This window comes from Drosophila novamexicana, unplaced genomic scaffold (assembly GCF_003285875.2).
Source record: "Drosophila novamexicana strain 15010-1031.04,08,12 unplaced genomic scaffold, DnovRS2.1 tig00000072-arrow-arrow-pilon, whole genome shotgun sequence".
Classification (NCBI taxonomy): domain Eukaryota; kingdom Metazoa; phylum Arthropoda; class Insecta; order Diptera; family Drosophilidae; genus Drosophila; species Drosophila novamexicana.
In genome coordinates, this window is record NW_020824771.1 from 1,174,773 (window position 1) to 1,194,683 (window position 19,911).

A 19,911-nucleotide genomic window follows, 5' to 3' on the forward strand; every position below is an offset into this window, starting at 1 on the left:
CCCATAGACAGAGCCTCGATTTTCGGGCCAAGTCGCCGTCGTCGTGGTCGTCGCTGTTGCCTGGGCCCGGCACTCGCTTCACCGTTGGCTCAATTTAGAACCGCACAATCGGCCAAAGATTCAGTCAGGTGCGAAGCACCGAGCGATACAGACGTCTACGTCTCACAGCCGAGCCAAGTTTCATACTCAAAGATCTGTTACCAAAAAAATAAATAAAAGAAGTCAGCTAAAGCGATCGTTTACCGCGAGATTTGACGCCGTGTCGCCGCTCAAATTTATCCAAAAATTAAGTATAAATATAAACAAATATTGTTGGCCCAAGTGAATAAAGTGCATTTTTGTTGGCCAACCGCTGAGACCAAAGTAAACAGCCAGTGTCCAAGGCCAAAATATGAACCATTTGTCACCGCCGCCATCGCCGCACTCGCAGCCAAGTCCAGCGGGCTACGCGGGTCCATCGCTGGACAAGCAATGGATGCAGCGGGCCTCGGCCTTCAACACCGTGATAGCATCGGCAGCAGCCCACAAATTGAACAACAGAGGTGAGTCCATCGATCGCCGATCAAGCGACTAATGTTTAACCGCATGTTAAAAAATGGCGTAAAGAACTGATCTTCTATTTAACTAAAAGTTAACATATTTGGTAAAAGATTTAATGAAATCTCCAGAGCTCAGCTTTGATGTGCGTAGATCCTTTCAGATATGCTTTAACTAGAAGTTAACATATTAAACAAAAAGTTGGCAGTTTTGATGTGTAAAATAGATTCCAGATCCGCTTAAACTAAAAGTTAACATTTAAAATAATATTGGAACAGTTTTGATGTTGATTTTGCAGATATATTTTAACTGGCAGTTAAAACTGTTAACAATTTAGCAACAAGATCTTTGCAGATTTGCTTTAACTTGTTATTTAACTAGAAGTTACAATTTTAGAAAACAATTTATGCACAGGAAAAGGTTTAAAGATTTGCATTTGCAAAGTTTAGCTTTGATCATGGGCAACAAAATCTTCAAGCTCTAGCTTTCAAAATTTGTATCTCCTCCAAAATATCAAGAGTATTAATAGTTTTAATTTCTGCAATCTCATCCAAATTCCCATAAAAATGCAATCATAAAAGGGAAATTAAAGCACATGGAATATGATTTAATATCTGGAATAGGGCTACATTGGAATAATGTTCCTTCAACATGCTCCTTCAAAATTTCTTTCTTACTCATGCGATTATTTCGCCCGACTCTCCTGCAGAACTGCCCTTCCTCTACAATCCGCTGCTCTACTCCAGTGCTCTGCTCTGGCCACAGTTTCTGCTCTCTTCGGCCTCGGCGATGGGCACACCCCTAACACCCATGACGCCCAAATCGCCCGCCTCCATTGTGCTGAGCCAGCGCGATCGCGACTTTGCGCTAACGCCCGAAAAGGAGCAGGAGCTGCAGCACAACAGCAGCGGCAGCAGCAAGCACGTGCTGCTGCAGCAGGACGAGGATATGCCGCTGAATCTGAGCACCAAACAGCGTGCCAGATCCCACTCGGATCAGGATCACGATCACAACAGCAGCAGCAGCAGCAACAGTGGCAGCCTGAGCGGCGGCAGCCTCAGCGATGAGCCCGAGCAGCCGCTGCATCTGAACACGCTCACCAATGCCACGCCCCCGCCTTTGAGGGCTGTCAACCTGAAGACGGCAAACAGCGGCACGCCACAGCAGCGCCGCTCGCAGGGCAACATCATTTGGTCGCCAGCCTCCATGTGCGAGCGCTCCACGAGGCATGAGGCTGTGGCAGCAGCAGCAGCGGCAGTGGCAGCATCAGCGGAAGAATACGAGGAGCAGCAAGTGGATCCCATAGTGCGCAAGTTCAAGTACGAACGCCGCTCGGCTGCCTCCATATCCTCGCAGCAGTCGCCGCTGTCCTCGCTGGTGCCGCAGACCAATGTTGCGCAGGATCTGGACTTTGAGACCGCGCAGCAGCAGCTGTACGCGCATCGCAGCGCATTCATGGCCGGCCTAACTGGCAACAATCTGGAGCTGCTGACGCAGCACCTGAAGACGCAGCAGCAACAACAACAGCAGCATCAACAACAACAACAACAACAGCAGCAGCATCAGGTTAAGGCCGAAACCGAGGCCGAGCAGGACAACAACCGTTCGGCAGCCGCACTCATGGGTCTTGTGGCAGTCGCTGAATTAGGCTACATGCGTAATCAACACCAGCAACACACGACCCAGCAGCAGCAGCAGCAGCAACAGTTGCATCTACAGCAGCAGCAGCAGCAGCAACATCCTGATTCAACGGCCACAGATGTTGCGCGTCGTTCGTCCTCCTCATCATCGTATCATGGCGAGTGCGAGGAGAAGCGCAGCGGCAGAAATTTTCAGGTAAGCAGACGGGAAGTTCACGTTTTTTTCCTTCTTTTTTTTCTTATTGAGCAAAGTCGAATCAGAGTCAAAACTAGCGGAAGTGCAAAGACTGGGTAAAAGCAGCTTAAGAATGGGATTTGATAGGCTGTTTATATATAATATATAAAATTGCCTAAACAAAAATAATTTCTTAAATTCAGCAAAAAACCCAAAACCAATCTAAAGTAGAATCTTTAAGAAAATACTTTCGAAAATTGGGAAAACTTATAATTTGTTATAATTTCTTCGCTTTACCCTTTTTATGAAACTGGAAAGTTTCAAATCGAAAAAAAGAATACTTATATTTTCTTTTTTGCTAAAATGAAGGCACAAATTTTTCGATCATACTTTTATCTAATCAAAGTGTGTCTAGGCTATATTTTAAGAGGCGAAATCTGTAGGCTGTCAGAGCGGTGTCCTTGTCTCTAATGACACAATTACGTGACATCGGCTGTGTCTCAAGTACTCAATCCTTCAACTGAGCCCCACGGGGGAAAAACCTTATGGATTGCATAGGTCTAGAGCATATCTGGCATATCGCATTGCATTGCGTGTCTGTTGGCCGGCCCGTGTTAATTGTTTCATATTTTGAAGGTCCTGTCGCGTTTTAATTGCTCGGCGCTATCGATGGACAGACACATAGCGCCCGACCATTTCAATTTGGAAAAGTGGCACAGCAAGTAATGTAATAAAGAACTCTCTTCTATGGAAATTCAATTAGGCACAATCGAAATCACGCAATTAGTTAATCAAATAATTTTGATTATTTCTCGAAGCGGGCGGGCAGGTGGCGGTGCGCCTCACGAAGATTTATGTACAAATTACGCGTACAATTTTTGTTACCATAATCATAATTGTCGTTTTGTTTAAGGGCAGCCCTTTAAGCCATTTTTTGCCACATTAGGCACTCACGACGAGAACAGAGGGCACACGACCACGGACCAGGGACCACGGACTGACACATGAACTGGCAACAACAAGCCGAAGTCGGGGGCATGGTCATGCTCTGACTACCCCCGCTGTCAGTTAATGTTTTTATCAAAGGCACTTCAACACCCGCGAAAGGCATTCGTTCTCTCTCTCACTCTCTCATATTTTTTCACACATTTCACGAGAGGGTTTGCGGACTCGAGTGAAATGCGATAGCCATGAAGGGTTTCGATGCCGGGCGCAGACATATGGTCAAAACAGTTGCTCAAGTCCTGGGCGCAGGCGCAGCCGAAGACGGCAAATTTTTTTTTTGGTATGCGTTTTTTTTTGTTTGTTTGTAAGTCTTTACATCTGCTGCTGGAATATGGAAGCGCGGCCCACCCGGCTCGAGTGGAGTCTGAGCTTGGGCTGAGTCATGTGTTTGGGGTTTCTACGCGAGAGTTTTGCCAACTTCCGTTTCGGGTCGAGTTGAGCAAATTGACATTATGGCTCAGACCCGGCTGTAACAATGGGCCAACTAATTGGGGCTCGGTCTAGGCATGGATACCGCTCAAATGCAACGCACAAATAGAAAATCCCAAAGCAGAAAAAAAAACAATTTAAATAAAAAAAAAAGAAATTGTTTTTTCTTTTATGTTTTTTTTTTTTTTGTTTTTAAGCAGCGCACTTGTGTCAATTTACAGTATGCGTAGGTTTTCGAAAGGTTTTTCTCATTTTTTTTTTTAAATTCCATTTTTTTTTTATAAATGTCACACACGTAGCTCGGTCGGATCGCTAGGCCAGCCAGCCCAGTAGATGGGAATGGGATTGAGTTGTGTCAATACGGGAGCGACAATGTTTAGAGACTTGCATGTTGCAGCAGCACAAACTGTGCAAACATTTAATCTCCTCGCAGCGAAGATGTTACGAGCAGAGTCTGCCCAGTTTTCTGCTCTCCAATACCCAATCCCCCAGGCCAGCTGTGTTTGGCCTACAAATACAAGTAGATACATTCGGGCACATTCAGTTATAGCTTAATATCATTTAATATGGAGCGTTAAGTTCGCAGCGCGATAGAGACTTGCTTCTCTTGAGTTGTGCATATGGAGAAATGTTTTTCACTTGAGATTTAACATTGAGCTGGGCTGCTGTTTGCTTAGCTGTTTCTTAAAAATAAACGCCAAGTTAATATAAGTAGCTGCAAGATATGGGACTCTCTGGGCTGGCAGCCATATTTTCGCTCAGTCGGCTGGGTTTTATCCCGACTGTCGACAAATATTTGCACACTCACAAATCTAGTTTAATTCATAAGTATTTAGCACACACATTATTATGTTGTTTGAGATTTTATTTGTCGCAAAAATTTGTGGTCTTTGCCGCGTTTTCAGGCTGTTCAAACATGTCGTTATTTTCGATTATTTTGACTCGTTCTGTGCAAACATCAATATGTGTATGTATATAACATGTTCCAATTCGGATTCTTTTCTTACAGTGTAAACAGTGCGGCAAGTCGTTCAAGCGCTCCTCAACACTGTCCACACATCTGCTAATACACAGCGATACCCGGCCGTATCCCTGCCAGTATTGCGGCAAGCGATTCCATCAGAAGTCCGACATGAAGAAGCACACCTACATACATACGGGTAAGTTGAATGAGCTATTCATCTATCTCCCCCTCTATCTCCCCCCTCTCTCTCTCACTCTCTCTCTATCTCTTCCCTTCTCTCTCACTGACACAGGTTGATATTAGCATATTTGATAAGCAGGCTGGGTTTCGACTCAATTCAAATGAATGGGCACAGTTGTTGACCCCCATGAAATTGACTTTGGCGTGTGCTAAAGCCAGCTAGACAACAGAAGCTAGTCTCGACTATATTTTTTGATCTGTAAATGCCCTGATTATGTTATAGGAGATGGTTCAAGGATAAGTTTCCTTAACTGCACAATAAATTTGTACCCTGTACCCATAGAAAATGGGTTAAATGAGTATCATGACTTTGTGAAGATAACAGACAGAAGAAAGGATCTCCAATTTCAGATTCCTGCTTTGCACCATTTACTGAGTCGTTTGTCCCTATAAGACTATATTGATTATTCCATGAAATCGATAAGAATCGTTATCGATATACTGTATTTAGACTATATCAAGAAACTAGAGACACCAAATTAAGTCTGTAAGGAATACCTAAAATTCAGAATATTTCATTGTTTGAGTATTTCTCCCATTCAAATGAATATTTTAGGAGCTATAAACGTCATCTTTAGGGCATCTCGTAGTCGGGCACTCGCGACTTGCGCACACTTCTGAGTGTGAATAATGGCTGTTTGCTTTTAACGCATTTCGATTTGAAATGTCAAACATATTGTGGCAATGTGTCAAGCATAAACGACGTCAACAGCTCATTTTGCAGCTCTTTGCATGTCCGACCTCAAGTGATTTGAGCCACCCTCATTTGTAAGTCGCGGCCATTAAAATCAGCGAGCACTCCAGATGCTTATCGGCTTTCAATTTGTCTAATTGCTGACAATAGTAAGGCCACGTGCAATCGTACAATTAATAAACTTTAGTTTACATTATAATAATTGTTTTATTGATTTTATTTGCTCGCGTTGCAGGTGAGAAGCCGCACAAATGCACCGTCTGCTTGAAAGCCTTCAGCCAAAGCTCGAACCTGATCACGCACATGCGCAAGCACACGGGCTACAAGCCCTTCGGATGCGGACTCTGTGATCAGTCCTTCCAGCGCAAGGTGGACCTGCGCCGTCATCGGGAGAGTCGCCACGAGGAGGCAGCTGGCGCCCTGACGCCGCCGATCAAAATGGAGGTCAGCAGCAGCAGTTGCTAGAAGCGAGAGAGCGAGCGATCGATTGGATCGCCACATCTGTAGATATATATAGAACATGTCTGAGACACAAACCAGACCCAGTGGGGATTACCCGAAACCAGTAACAACCATCAAGTTGGCCCGCCTGCAAATGCAAAGTCGTCTAAGTCGTCGCTATGAAGCCAAAGTTTGTTTTGTTTGGGCATCCGAATACATTGTTATGGGAACCGAAAGAACATTTCTCCCATTTATTTTGCTCAATCCTAGACCTAAGCTCTGTACATACTGACAAAAAAAAAAAACATACACACACAAGACTTCTCTAATAGACCTAACTACTGTATGCTTAAGTAAATATTATTTAGAACTAAGCTAACATAATTTATTGCATAGAAAATGTTTTTTATCTTTTCAATTTGTTTTACCCTAAATACCAAATCCAAAATTGGCAAAGAAAACGCAGCTAAAAGTACCAAAGACTCCAAAAAAAAAAAAAAAAAAAAAAACAACAACAAGAAAACTTGGCAAAGCTTGACTTTAACTTAACTTATCGAAATTTTTTGTCTGTACTATTGTTTAATTTACGAAATATTTATTTTTATATAAATTATTTAAGCCTTATTGAAAATGTCCTCGATATGGATTAGCCTTAGATCCTAAGTTTTTATTAACATTTTGTATTATTTATAAAATCATTTCATTGTATTTAGTTATGTTTAATTGTATTCATTTTAGCAAAAATAAAGTTGAAAGCTAAAGAAACTTCAATTCGTATAAAACAGCTGTCGCAGAGCTTAAGGCTATCGAATTTGAGCCAACAAACTGTCAAGATTTTTGATATAAAACCAAATTGATTTACTGAGATTTTCTTAGTTATTTATTTGTAGCTTTAGTAGAAATTCCAAGTCTTAGTTCAAGACTTTTGGACTCAAGCATTCAAGTATTTTCTTCAGCTATTGTTCACTCGAATATTTGAATAATTTGAGATTAAATTGCAATTTTTAATGCCATCAAATTTGCTTCTCAATTTTGAGAATTTTATTTACAATTCTTAAAATTGTTCACAAATCAAAATCGTTTTGCTTTATGCAACTGAATGGATAACTTTTTTGAGTAAAATATCTCACATTTCTAAACACGCTTGAATTTCGAGTTTTTGATATTCACTTAAAACAGATCTTTACAAAAATTATTATATATTTGTATATTTGGCATATATAAAACTAAAATAAGTAGCTCTTTAGCTGATATTATCGAAATTCTAAATGAAATTCTTTGAATTTTCTTTAGCCAATGCCCTTGAAGTTAAATGTCCTTAAGAGAGTAACTTATTTACCAATACCTCAGCTAAGCCTAAGTCCATATATTAGTTTTAAGTACCCGTAGATCAAGGACGTTGAGGTGGCAGCCGTTTTGGCAGCCGAATTAATGTGGCAACATTTTGTTACAAATTGTGAAAAACACTCCAAATATCTTCTTTTTTTTGTGGAGTAGCCCGAAAACCTGATTTTATAGTTAAATTTTTGCACGTACTCAATTGCAGGCAACCGAGGCTCCTGGCAACTGGGACTTGGTCCGGGGACAGCTCCTGTTTCGGGTGCCGCGGTGATCTTTGATCTTCGCTCATTGCGGTATGCTAGGAATGCGCTTTGTAAAACGCCGCGTTACAAGCAGCGTTTCCCATTCCGGCGTGCAAAAGAAAAGGGAGGGGCACGGGTGGCCAGGCCAGCTACCGGGCACGGCAAAACGCCAATAAGTGTTCGAAGTTCCAGCTAATTGCGCCCGAGAGTGAAGTTCAGTTCAGTTGTGTTGAGTTGAGTGGGCAAGACAGGCAAGTCAGCGGGGAAACAGATCGGGAGCGATCATCGACAGTCGATTGCTGATCGCAATTTCGGCCAAAACCGAATGTCAATGCGTTTTGCGGCACTTTAAAACGCCCGAAATGATGTTTGGCAGTTTACAAATCACCGACTCTGGGCCGCGCTCATTATCGCCATTCATCGTTGGCTGCAATCAAAATCAGCGAGCATTTGGCAAGGATTTCACTTTGGGACTCTCCGCCTCTCCGCCTCAACCGCTTTGCCACTTGTGCCCGTGGCATGCAACAAATTGATCGAAAATTGACAAAATATTGGGCACAAAAAAAAAAAAGACCAGAAGAAGCGCGATCAAAAATATGCAGTTCAATTGCATTGGCGGCTGCAAAACAATTCAGCTCAAGGACCTTGGCCAAGTGCCGACAAAGCGATAAATTGCAGAGCTCTTGGGTTAAGCTACACGACTCTATGTGGCAGCCGCCAAGTATTTCATAATGTAACTCAAGATATGTCCGGCAAACTGAGCTGCCCGCGAATTAGAATTCAATGATATTGAAATTCATATTATGGAGTACAAATTTCTGAGCAAATGCTTCCAAAGAAAATTGATTTTTAATATAAAATGTTGCTCTATGCAAGTTTTATAAATTAGAAATTATCTAAAAACTTTCTTCATTTTATTTAACTTTTTTTTAGTGTTAAGAGAAATGTTTAAGAATTTTTAACATTACTTTGCAAGCCTGAACTTTTATATTCATTTTTAAAAACATTCTTAGTTTAATTTAAGTCAGAAAATATTTTAGAATTCGATTTATCTTTGGATTCAGTTCGGTATTTCATTCTTCTATATAAATTGATAATCAAACGAGTTATATTATGTTTAAGAAAAAAACCCTTGAAGGAGCGTTGTCTACACAGGGTAGAGCTGGTCGGACTGTGTCTGCCATATGGTGGCTTTAGGTTTATTAACCCCTAAGCCGTTAACACCTGAGCCCACATAATTTGTCATGCCATTTGAATTTGTACAGCATTCAAATACAAATAGACGGCAAGCCCCCATAAAAAAAAAAACTAAAACTAAATGAAAGAAAATACGACAGTTGAACAAAAGCTGCGCTCAGCTGCAACCCCAAATTGAATAGGAAGAGGAGTGCGAGCACGTTTCAAAGGAATTTGAAGAGGAAATCATCTTAGAAGAAGTGCCTTGAAGTGGCCTAGACGGAGCTGGGCCCGCAACATATCCGTTTTCCGGCTACCCCTAGCCAAAAGGTGCCGGGCAGGTGACTTTGACTTTGGCTATTAATAAAAATAATAGTTGCGGCTAAAGCGGCTGAAGCGGTCGAGCGAGGATCTGCGTACGTGGAGGCCATCACATGAAAAAAAGATGTCTTAGGTCAGTTGCCGTCGAGGGCTGCAAATGTGACGTCGACTGCGACTGCGACTGCGACTGAGACTGCGACGAGGCTGCGACGAGGCTGCTGCAGGTGAAGCTAAGCGAGGGCACAATTAAAAGGCCGACGAGGGATGTGGCAAAAGGCACCTGTGCGCAGGAGCCGGGAAAGGCAAAGGCAATGTTACAGCGGCTCATTTATGTTTATGTCCTTTCGTTGTAAGCAGGCGCTGATTCCGATTCCATTTTGAGCCGCACAAGTGGCGCGCCAGCACCTGCTGAATCCTGGAACCTGTCGTCGTTGTCCTGGCTCAATAATTGTGCGCCAGACGACGCGTGCTCAAAGCCGGTTTACAGCAAACATATGCCAGCCAGCCTTTCAGCTCGGCCAAATTACAACAGCAGCGCCTGTTGTATCCAACCGATACCGGTCCAATTGGCATGGGCCACACGCCACCAACTGAACAGCAGTCATAAAAATCTCTCAGTCGACCACAAAACGGCCAAGATCGAGATCGAGATCGAGATCGACATCGAGTTCGGGCCGCAATCGTTGTCTAATCTAGGCCCAAGCACCTTGAGGGAGTGTGCCGCAAGCTGACGCATGCAAAAAATAAACAAAAATATATAACCAAAAACCAAAAGAAGGTGCATCCAACAAAAAGCCAACAACAACAACAACAACAACAGCAATTGCTGCAAGTGCGCCTGCACCTGTCACGCTCATCGATATTACAAGCGGCGGCGGCGGCGGCTACGGCCAAGCCAAATGACCCAATTTTCATGGGCCCTACAGGCATGTAGCCTGGACCTGAACCAGAGCCCAAGCCAGAGCCCAAGCCAGAGCCAGAGCCAGAGCCTGAGCCTGCTCTCATTTCTTTGTGAGCCTTCCTTTTTTAATGTGTTTTTCCTCGCTTGAAATGGATAAGTTATGATTGCTGCACTTTTCCCTCAATAGACATTGTCACCTGCAGCATGAGTTGGGCATTTGGAATTTATATAGGATTGATTGTTAGAGATTGACATGGAGAGTGCGCAATCTGGCAGGTATGTGTGTGTGTGTTTGTGTGGGGGTTGCAGATGCTGTATTAAGAAGTAATATTTGTTTAACACTAAGGTTGATTGGTTTCGAATCTTAGTCAGATTATATTATTATTTCATTTATTATTATTTCCTTTATTATTATTATTATTTCATTAAAGATATTATATTATTATCATTTATTTTTTATTATATATATTTTTGTAATACTTTTATCAGAAAGATTTTTTATTATTATTATTAATTTTTTTTTTTTACAATTGCAATTTTATTAAGAACAATATTTTATTATTTTTATTATAATTATCATTATCATTATCATTAATATTTTATTTTATTCTTAATTTTTTTTATTTATTATTATTAATTTTAAAAATTATTTATCTACCTAATAACAATAATAAGGATAAGGATAAGGTTCAGGAAAATACTTGTGGCTCTATTTCTGGACATTTAGTTCGGATTATCATTGCTCTGATAATTGATTTAGCAGTAATAATTGATTGCGTGGATTGACCTTAATAGTGATATATCCAACAGTCGTATACATTAAATAAGTCATCCATTAAACAAGGAGAATGCGGGTTCGAGTCCCACGATTCCATTTAAGAATATACTATTAACTAAAGGTTTTCCATGTCAGCGCATAGTAATAATTCTATACCTATAATAGTAATAAATTCTCAATAGATATCTGGCTGATCTTAAGTACAGCTTCTGGTCTTTGCATTAAAGTACCTTGAGGGAAATGCAATAGGAAACAGTTAAGCTAGTTCGCCCGACCAAATCAGAAGCCAAGAGAATGCCAGTCAGAGATTAGCCTTACCTTACTTTGGAAAATCTTAAGCTCGTTCGATTTGAATGCGAACATTGACAAAGGGAAAGCAATGACAAATCCAAGTCAGATATGCAACAACCCCTGCTATAGAGGTGGGTATTGGAAGGCGGTTGGGAGGGCAGCACGAGTCAAGTGGTAGGGAGGGCGCATACAAGACAAAGCAGTTTGTGAAATCTATTTAAACAGCTTAATTGGCAAGAACAGCAAGAAGCAGAGACAGCAACTAAAACTTAACAACAACAACTGCGAAGAAAAAAAAACAAATAAACAACCCGCAGACAATGAGCCAATCAGCAGCTTAGCCAGAGGGTGCAACAAAAAAGGCGAAACCAAAAGCACAAAACCAAAAGCCAAGAGCAGCAATTAAAATGACAAAATCTAAACACAAAATGGTACGGATTTTGCCATGTGCCACAGTCGAACAGTCAAACAGTCGAACAGTCGAACAGTCAAAAGGTGCAGGCCAATAAGAAGACCCTAGAGTGCAGCCTGCCGCTGCCCGAGCCAGAAACAGAAAATACAGCCACAAAAAAAGACATTGCAATCGGGTGCAACCAGCTGCTGGAATACTCGCTCAAAGCCAAGAAAGGACTAAATAAAATAGATTGAAAATGTTTTTCAATATTTCGGCAAAACAAAATATTATTATATTAGCTCGAAAGCAGCTTGTCTATCCATAGTCTGCATTGCGAGTTTGTTTTAGATCTAAAAATGTAGAAGATATATATTCGCATTCCTCAAGCTCTTAGACTTAGCCATATAATCTTCATACTTTATATATATTCCCAGCTTCACATCTTTAATTATGCGAAAATTCCGTTTAAACTGTTAAGGTTATATATTTTACCCAATATATCTTTAACAGTTTAGCTGATGTAAACGGATATATACGCTAATGCACATATTCCAAATTTCCAATCTCTAGCTCATTAACAATCTTCAAGTGAACAGACGAGACTACAACCAATATACTCTATTTTCACTTGGCGAACGAGTATGGAAAGTCGGGCTCAAGGTGTTTTTCTTGAGCAGAAATCAATGTGCATGGCCTAAACACAGATTATAGACAGATTTGGAGGCAACAGACGGCGGCACAAAAGGACAACAAATTGCCGCAGAAGATGCAACACACACACACAGGCACACACGCACAACGAGCACTCTGACTCCGAGTCGGACTCAGACTCGGCCTCTGTCAGAGTCATTATAAGAATTTAAGCGCACCTTTTCATTTTGTCTGCAGCAGATCGAGCAGCGACAGGTGCGCAACGCATGCGCGCCGAGATAAGCCGAGAGAACAGAGCATAGCGGTAGATGGCCCGATGGCCCGATGGTAGATGGTAGTTGGTAGTTTGTAGATGGCAGGATCCAATGCAGGGGTCCTTGTTGCCGTAAGGCGTTATCCCAAGAGCGCTGCTGCTGCTGTGCCAGATTCGACTGTGTTCGTTCGCTGGCCAAATTAATTCCTTGCCATATTTTATAATTCAACAGATGACACGAGCCAACGCAGAGCAACCGGAGCAGCGGCAGAAGCAAAAGCAAAAGCTTAGTTTAGCAAAAGAGGGTCCTCGGGCCTAAGGTACCGCTTATTGCGGCTCGTTTGTGGCACATGCCAGCGCAGGACCTCAACTCCTGCTGCTGCTGCTGCTGCCATTTTGGCTGCCTCCTACAATGGGCATTGCCGACTTGCAGTCGCATTTGAACAAGCCGATCTGCATTTGTGCTGCCAGCGAAATGTAGAGTATGCTGGGTTCGCTTACGTTCTGCGCAGTTTGTTAAGCGTTTTCGGTCAGCTTGCGGTTCTTGGAGTCCTTTGGCACATTAGTTTATTTATTTGAAAATGCAAGAGGTTTTTTTTGTTTGCAAAAAGCAGTTTGTTGAACCTTTCGCTGATGACAATGACCTTTTCTATGCGCTGCGCTGCTCCGGCCAAAGGGTTGACGGTTCAGCACCCTATAACTGCATTTTTGGTCAAACTACAGTTACAGTGAAACCCGAGGCAGCGAACTCTACAGGTGGAAATTGTCCGCATGTCACACTAATTTCTCAAGAGTCCCTTTGTGGGCTTGTTAATTGTTTGCCTGCTTGCTTATTGCTTTTGTTGCAGTTGCATTCGCAGTGCAAATTTGCTTCTTTGTTCAACAAGTCCCGAATTGTGTTTATAGGCTTAAGTGTATTTGAAGCGTTAGTTTTGGGTTCGGTTTCGGTTTCGGTTTCGGGGCTCTCAACTACTGCCTTTTGTGCCAATATATCAAGCGCATAACTACCTGATAAACATAGCGACAAGTTATTTGCAGAGGCATTGAACTGCCTCGGCAGGATCATTAGAGTAGAGTCTTGGAAGTTGAATGAACTGCTCAGAGTTCAACCACTTGACAGTCAAATTGGTAACAATTATATGACTTCTGATGCCAAATATGATAATTAATTAGAGCTTAGAGCTTAAATATGTTTTTGCAACAGTTTAAGCCGAACGGACAGCGTGAAAAAATATGATGTACATTTTTGTACAATAAAATAAAATACAATTATATAAAATAATAAAATATAGCAAGTAATTTTATATACAATTATTTATATACAATTAGTAACAAGGCTCTATTTTAAAAATTGCACTAACCGCTTACTAAATCCTATTTTGAATTTTGTTTGTGTTTGAAATTTCAATAGTAGCGCGCCAATTTACCGCACACTGCGCTTTTAACAGAGCTTATTTACGATCTTACGACCCGTTTATGTTAACGACTTACAGATGTAATGTTAATGTACAGACACGAACCGGTTAATCGAACTCTTTTATTTCGCGCGTTTTTCACAAATTTGGCGCTTCATTCAGCAGCTGCCATAAAATTAGCTATTTAATGTGTTATCCACATTATTTATTTTGCTTAACTTAACTTCCTTCTTTGGGTAAGTACACTTTATATTGCACACATAAAAAAATATAGATTTTTGCACTTGTAATTATTAATTAAACCAAATTTGACGCCGCCGACGCGTCTATCTGCCACTTCACTTCACACACAACTACTCTACATCCTTTTATGAGTATGTATGACAGTGTGCGACAATGAGAATGGCGCATTAGCATAAAGAGCAAAGCAACTCTTCTGAGTACCGTTAGAAATGAGCAAAAGAAAGAAGAAACGAAAACCGAAAAACAATTTTGAGTTGTTTTTGGCCTTTGTGCATTTTTTTTTTGCTTTGCATTACTCGTGATATTTGTGCATGTAAATATACACATGTATAGATACATGTATATATATAACGCATGTATATATGCAAGTGTTTGAGTATGTAGTTGGTTATTAAATATACTTTATGGTGTACGTACATATATATGTATTGGTCATGTATGCAGATATTTACATTCATATGCGTGTAAGTATGTATGTGTGTATAGGCATGTATGTATGCATGCATGACTGTATATATGAGTCTGTATATATTAACATGCATATATGTAGGTACATACATATGCGCATATGATTTGCGATGAGAGGGATTTGTAAACAGCTAGTTCTGGGCGCAGTGACCTAACATTTGTGTCTTCCCCCACCCCAAGGAGCATCAGCAGGTGGCCAAGGCGGAGCAGGGCCGGCTATTTGCCGTAGTCCATTTGTGTGGCCTGAAATTTAAGGTAACTCCCGGAGACATAATCCTCGTCGAGAGCTGGCCCAAGATAGGCGATAAGATTAGCCTGGACAAAGTGCTGCTGGCGGTTGATTGACCCAGAATCATATAGGTATGCATGCATGTATATATATAGTTATACATGTAGTAATCCATTCTACTATCTTTTTTGTTTTCAGAGATGTGTATAAATATATATATATATATATATATAAATCGGGCCTTTCCTTATACATATGAAAATGGAAATTTGTGAAATTTTTGGGTAAGTCAAAATTTATATACTTATTTTTATATCTATGTAGGAATATATTTTAAGGCAAGTCAGACCAGGAAATAGCTTGATATATAATGCTAGTTTTTAAAATTTTCCATGGCATTTATATAATATAGTTACACTTTGTCCAAGACTGCTTCCAAATTTAAAACAGAGATTAGATAATATGAAGAATTCTCTTTCAAGTCGGTAAATTCTTGAAAAAAAAAAACTATAAATGGAATGTTCTAAGTTAACCGATGGCATTTTAGGCAGATGTGGAAAAGTGTTTTTCTCTCCGGTTTAAATATGGCGAAACATCGTTTACCAAAAATATTCATATAATTAACTTATCTTTAGGAATAAATGAATTATGCATAAGGTATAGTTTTAGTCAAAGTGCAAGCTTTCTAATCGACTTAAACGTTTGTCCAGCTGCGTCAAAAGTTTGAAAATCTCGTCAAGCTGAGCGGCACAGCTGCAGCAATCCGAGCCCGAATCCGACTCCAGCGACACATCCAATACCTGCGGAAGGTGTGCTCGTTATGCTCTGGGCTGGCAGTGGGATGAGGCAGCTGTGTGTGTGCGAGTGTGTGTGTGTGTGTTTGGGTCAGACTAGTTGAAAAACGGGGTGGTATAGTTGCTCTTTAGCTCCAGGGACAGCTTGGGTTCACTGCGACCCGAAAGTTTGGGGCCTGACAACTTGGTGGCACAATTGCTGTTGCCCAGCGGTGTCTGATGTTTGGAGTGTTGGCTATCAACCACCTGGAAGTGCTCGTCCAGTGCCCGATAGGCCAGAGATTCACGCGGATCGATGCGAATGCTGAGATCATTCGATGCTTTGGAGTTGGCGCCGAGGCTTATTTTTGAGCTGGAGCTGGTGTCGCAGCAGGACGTGGAAAGGGATTTCTCCTCAAACTGTGAGGCATCGTAGGTGTGCAAATTGGATTCCCAGATGAGCAGCTGTCAAGATTAAGAAACTTGGTTAAGCATTGTTGGATTAATAGGGAAATGCACTCTCACCTGGCGATCGCTGCCCGCGGTGGCAAACTTGTTGCCGTCCTGGGTGAAGGCAACCGCATTCACCGCATCCGTGTGGCCAGTCAGCGTGTATATGGGTCGGCCCTCGAGCAGGTCCAGAATGCGTATGGTCTTATCATCGCTGCCGGACAGCAGAAAGTTGCCGCTCGGATGGAAGGCCAGATCGTTGACGGGCGCCGAATGCACCACGTACATCTGCAGCAGCTGGCTGTTGACCACATCGAAGACCTTGATGCGATTGCAGCTCAGGGCAACGGCCACCATGTTGCCCCACGGATGCCAGGCGACCTGACGCGGTGCGGCACGCTCCTCGGTGAAGGTGCGCACACACTCCCCGGTGCTCACCTCGTAGATGCGCAGCGACTTGTCGTCGCTGACGCTGGCTATCAGCTTGCCGTTCGGACTGAACTTGGCGGCACGCACCCAATTGTTCTGCTGGGCAAAGGACGAGATGAACTGGCGCCGCGACACGCGCCACAGCTTCACCGCCTTGTCGTCCGAGGCGGTCAGCAGCAGCTGTCCGGTCGGGTCGAAGTCGACGCTGCGCACGGGCTTGCTGTGGGCCAGAAACTCGCCGGAGACGCCGCGCACCTTTGGCTCCCAGATCTTGACAGTGCGATCCTGGCTGCACGAGGCTATGAAATTGCCCTTGGGCGACCAGCTGACGCCGTAAACGGCCGCCGAATGCGAGGCAAAGCGAATACAACGCGCCGCCTGCTTGAGATTCCACAGTATAACCGTGGCGTCCATGGCGCTTGTCGCGATCTGGTGGCCATCCGGGCTGAAGCGCAGCTGCGTTATGTTGCCAGTGTGTCCGGTGAAATGGCGTTCCAGTGCCGGATCGCGAAACATTTTACTCTCCATAGGCGTTTTTTTTAACTTTGTCGAATTCGTTGACAGCAACAAATTTCCGCTTCAGTTTGAAAACATGAAGTGCGTAGCGACGCAGGCTTCGACTGTGCCGATAACATATCCATAGCAGCGAGCTCTTGAGCGTTTGCACATGGCTCGCAGTGCTGTTAAGTGTTAACGCTTTCAAGCTATGCAACACTGTCGATAACATAAAGAGGTTGCGGTGCCGCTTATTTTGTTATCGTTTCCATTCGGCACACTTCTCTCGCATGAAACTTTGGTAATTGCAATTCTTTTGGAATTTGTAGTCTGAAAAGCGGCAAAAAGATGTCACTGCTAGCACAAAGCGTGCGCCAAGCGTTGCGCCATACAGCACAGCGTGCCACATTAAGCGGTAAGCTTGTAAACAGCCAGTTCTGGGCGCAGTGACATAACGTTCCCGTCTTCCCCCCGCCCACGGCAGGTGCACTGCGCGCGCTGAGCCTAGGCCCAACATTGCAGCAGCAAAACAAACCCGCGCCAGCTTCAATCGATGTGTCAGCCATTGCCAAGGAGCATCAGCGGGAATGCCAAACAGTATGCGAGAGAATCAATCAGCAGGTGGCCAGAGCGGAGCAGGGCCGGCTATTTGCCGTAGTCCATTTGTGTGGCAAGCAATTTAAGATAACTGCCGGCGACATAATCCTCGTCGAGGGCTACTGGCCGCCCACGATAGGCGATGAGATTAGCCTGGACAAAGTGCTGCTGGCGGGAGCCCGCGATTTTACGCTTATTGGCCGACCCATACTGGAGCCGGGTCTGGTCGCGGTAAAGGCGACGATTATCGAGAAGACGCTGACGCACACAAAAACACATTTCAAAAAGAAGCGCAGGAAACAATACATGCGCATTAACTTCCAGCGCTCGCCCAACACCATGATCCGCATCAACTCCATTGAGCTGACACGTCCGGTAGATGGGGACGGCGAGCCGGATGCGGAGCCATCGAAGCGGCTGTTCTAGGTAACGGCTTTGCCTTATTGAATTAAATATATGTGTTAAAATGATATATGAAATGTGTTAATTATTTAGAGCAACACATTTAATTTTCATTTATTCACATTTTCAAGAAAACCCCAGCTATTGCGTTTCTCCCAGTACAAAATCCAGCCATAACATTTACAGAGCATTAACATTTGTTATACTGTTGTCTTTAACATCTGCTATACACTAGCGGCACATGTCCGTTATATAGCTTACTTTGTTAAACAACACTGGCGCCAAGCTGTTCTTTTTTTTGCCATCTGGCAGCACTAGCGGCGGCGCCCATTTCAAATTTTGGGCGCAGTCGAGCAATATTGGCGTAGAGATTATTATCGTGTCGTGCTAAACGTAAAAACTCAAGCACTTTAATCAATTTGAAATTCTACTTTCATCTTGATTCAATGCCTTGCCTTTTGGCTAGGCCTTTATAATTTGTATAAACATTCATTTGAGGCATATTTGCCAAACGGCAACCTACTTTAGCCCCAAAACGCAGTCGCAGCCGCATTTGCAGTCTCTAATGAAGCGGCTGCGGTAACTGTTGCAATTTTAATGACAACCCTTTATCAGGCATGTGGTTGTTGTCATCTTTCATTAAAAGGCGTCGCCACGTCTGGGGGGCAACACACACACACTCACACACACATGCACCTGAACACACTCGGCTTTTCTTTATCAGCAGATGTAAGTTGGTTGCCTGCGCGTCGTATTTGTTTAAGTTCTGTTTCACTTTTGCTAGGCAAAAGCGTTTACTTTTAAGTAAGCTTTTGCTTTTTGCCTTTTGCAAACTTGCACACGTTTTCCCTGGCCCCATTTCTTGTCCTCTGCCCTTACTGAAGCGTTAATATGAGGAGTGGCACATGCGGAAAGTGCAATGAATTAAAAAATTGTCATCTTTTTATGGGTCATTTTGCACATGCTTCAGGGTTGCAAACCGGTTCGCAACAATGTCTTGTATTAAGATTCGATTCGTGAACCTGCTTTGCCACATTTAGGCTTGAGTCGTGCTTCTTCAAATATTTTTTAATTTGAAATTTTATTTACTTGTTTTTGTTTATTAAGATTTTGTTCTTTCCTAATTCGATATAAGCTTCTGTTCAGGCTAAATATAATATTGGATGTTCGATTCAAACGCGATTTAGCTTTTCGAGATTCATAATTCGCTTACCAACACTGAAAAAGGCTGTCGCACGAATGATTTTCCGTTAATTTGGTGCCATTTGGATGATAATTTAATGTGAAGCCTCGTCATGTTGCTGCCGAAAATAAAATCACTTTCGCCCCAGCTGCCTCTGTAAACTTGATAAATGCCATTAAAAATTATGTATATATTGTGGCACAACCCCTCTCCCTGTTTGGCTGCCACATCATCATTTTGAAATTTTGAAATTGCAGCTGCCAGGCGCAAATTCAATTGCGCGAGTCTCTTGCCAAACAGTCGACGGGAATGTCAATGTGCTGCACTTTGCCAACTTGTCGCAAATCAAATTTCAATATGGCAAAAATTACGTTTGCTAACGCAAATTGAAACATTTTCGTTGCGGTTAGTCGAGCATGAGGCGGCGGGTCAGGGGCGGGTCGGGGGCGGTTTTAGGACAGGTGTAAAGTAAAAATCAGCCCCTACGCCCGATTCGGTGCCATGCTGATTATGTTATTTACCTTATGAAAATTGCATTTGATGTTTGGAATAAACGGAAATTGCCGCCATGCGGATGTTGCTTCACTTATTTGTTGTGGTCCATTCCTACCTCCAACTGCTACTCAAATTCCAAACACCAGGCCCCGGCTACAATTGTCCGGCGGACACCCTCAGCCTGGCGAATCCCATGTAAATGCGACGCCCAAGTCGCAAAAATTTCTCTAAATTTATGCGTTGCGGCGTCTCTGATATA

At 42.7% G+C, this 19,911-nt stretch overlaps 3 protein-coding genes across 3 annotated transcripts; 2 read left to right on the plus strand and 1 right to left on the minus strand.

The window, feature by feature from the left end:
* The first annotated feature begins 391 nt into the window (after positions 1-391).
* LOC115771543 (zinc finger protein sens) lies at positions 392-6,403 on the plus strand. Its single transcript, XM_030717282.1, has 4 exons — positions 392-542; positions 1,247-2,373; positions 4,796-4,946; positions 5,920-6,403. The coding sequence occupies exons 1-4, from the start codon at positions 392-394 to the stop codon at positions 6,147-6,149; spliced, it is 1,659 nt and encodes a 552-aa protein (XP_030573142.1). The 3' UTR covers positions 6,150-6,403.
* Positions 6,404-15,248: 8,845 nt separating this feature from the next.
* LOC115771484 (POC1 centriolar protein homolog) lies at positions 15,249-17,043 on the minus strand. The gene is made up of 2 exons (XM_030717206.1): positions 16,127-17,043; positions 15,249-16,066 (listed from the first exon to the last, which is right to left on the minus strand). The coding sequence occupies exons 1-2, from the start codon at positions 17,006-17,008 to the stop codon at positions 15,719-15,721; spliced, it is 1,230 nt and encodes a 409-aa protein (XP_030573066.1). The 5' UTR covers positions 17,009-17,043; the 3' UTR covers positions 15,249-15,718.
* Positions 17,044-17,231: 188 nt separating this feature from the next.
* Positions 17,232-18,036, plus strand: LOC115771471 (39S ribosomal protein L21, mitochondrial). Its single transcript, XM_030717194.1, has 2 exons — positions 17,232-17,390; positions 17,460-18,036. The coding sequence occupies exons 1-2, from the start codon at positions 17,324-17,326 to the stop codon at positions 17,996-17,998; spliced, it is 606 nt and encodes a 201-aa protein (XP_030573054.1). The 5' UTR covers positions 17,232-17,323; the 3' UTR covers positions 17,999-18,036.
* The last annotated feature ends 1,875 nt before the right edge of the window (positions 18,037-19,911 follow it).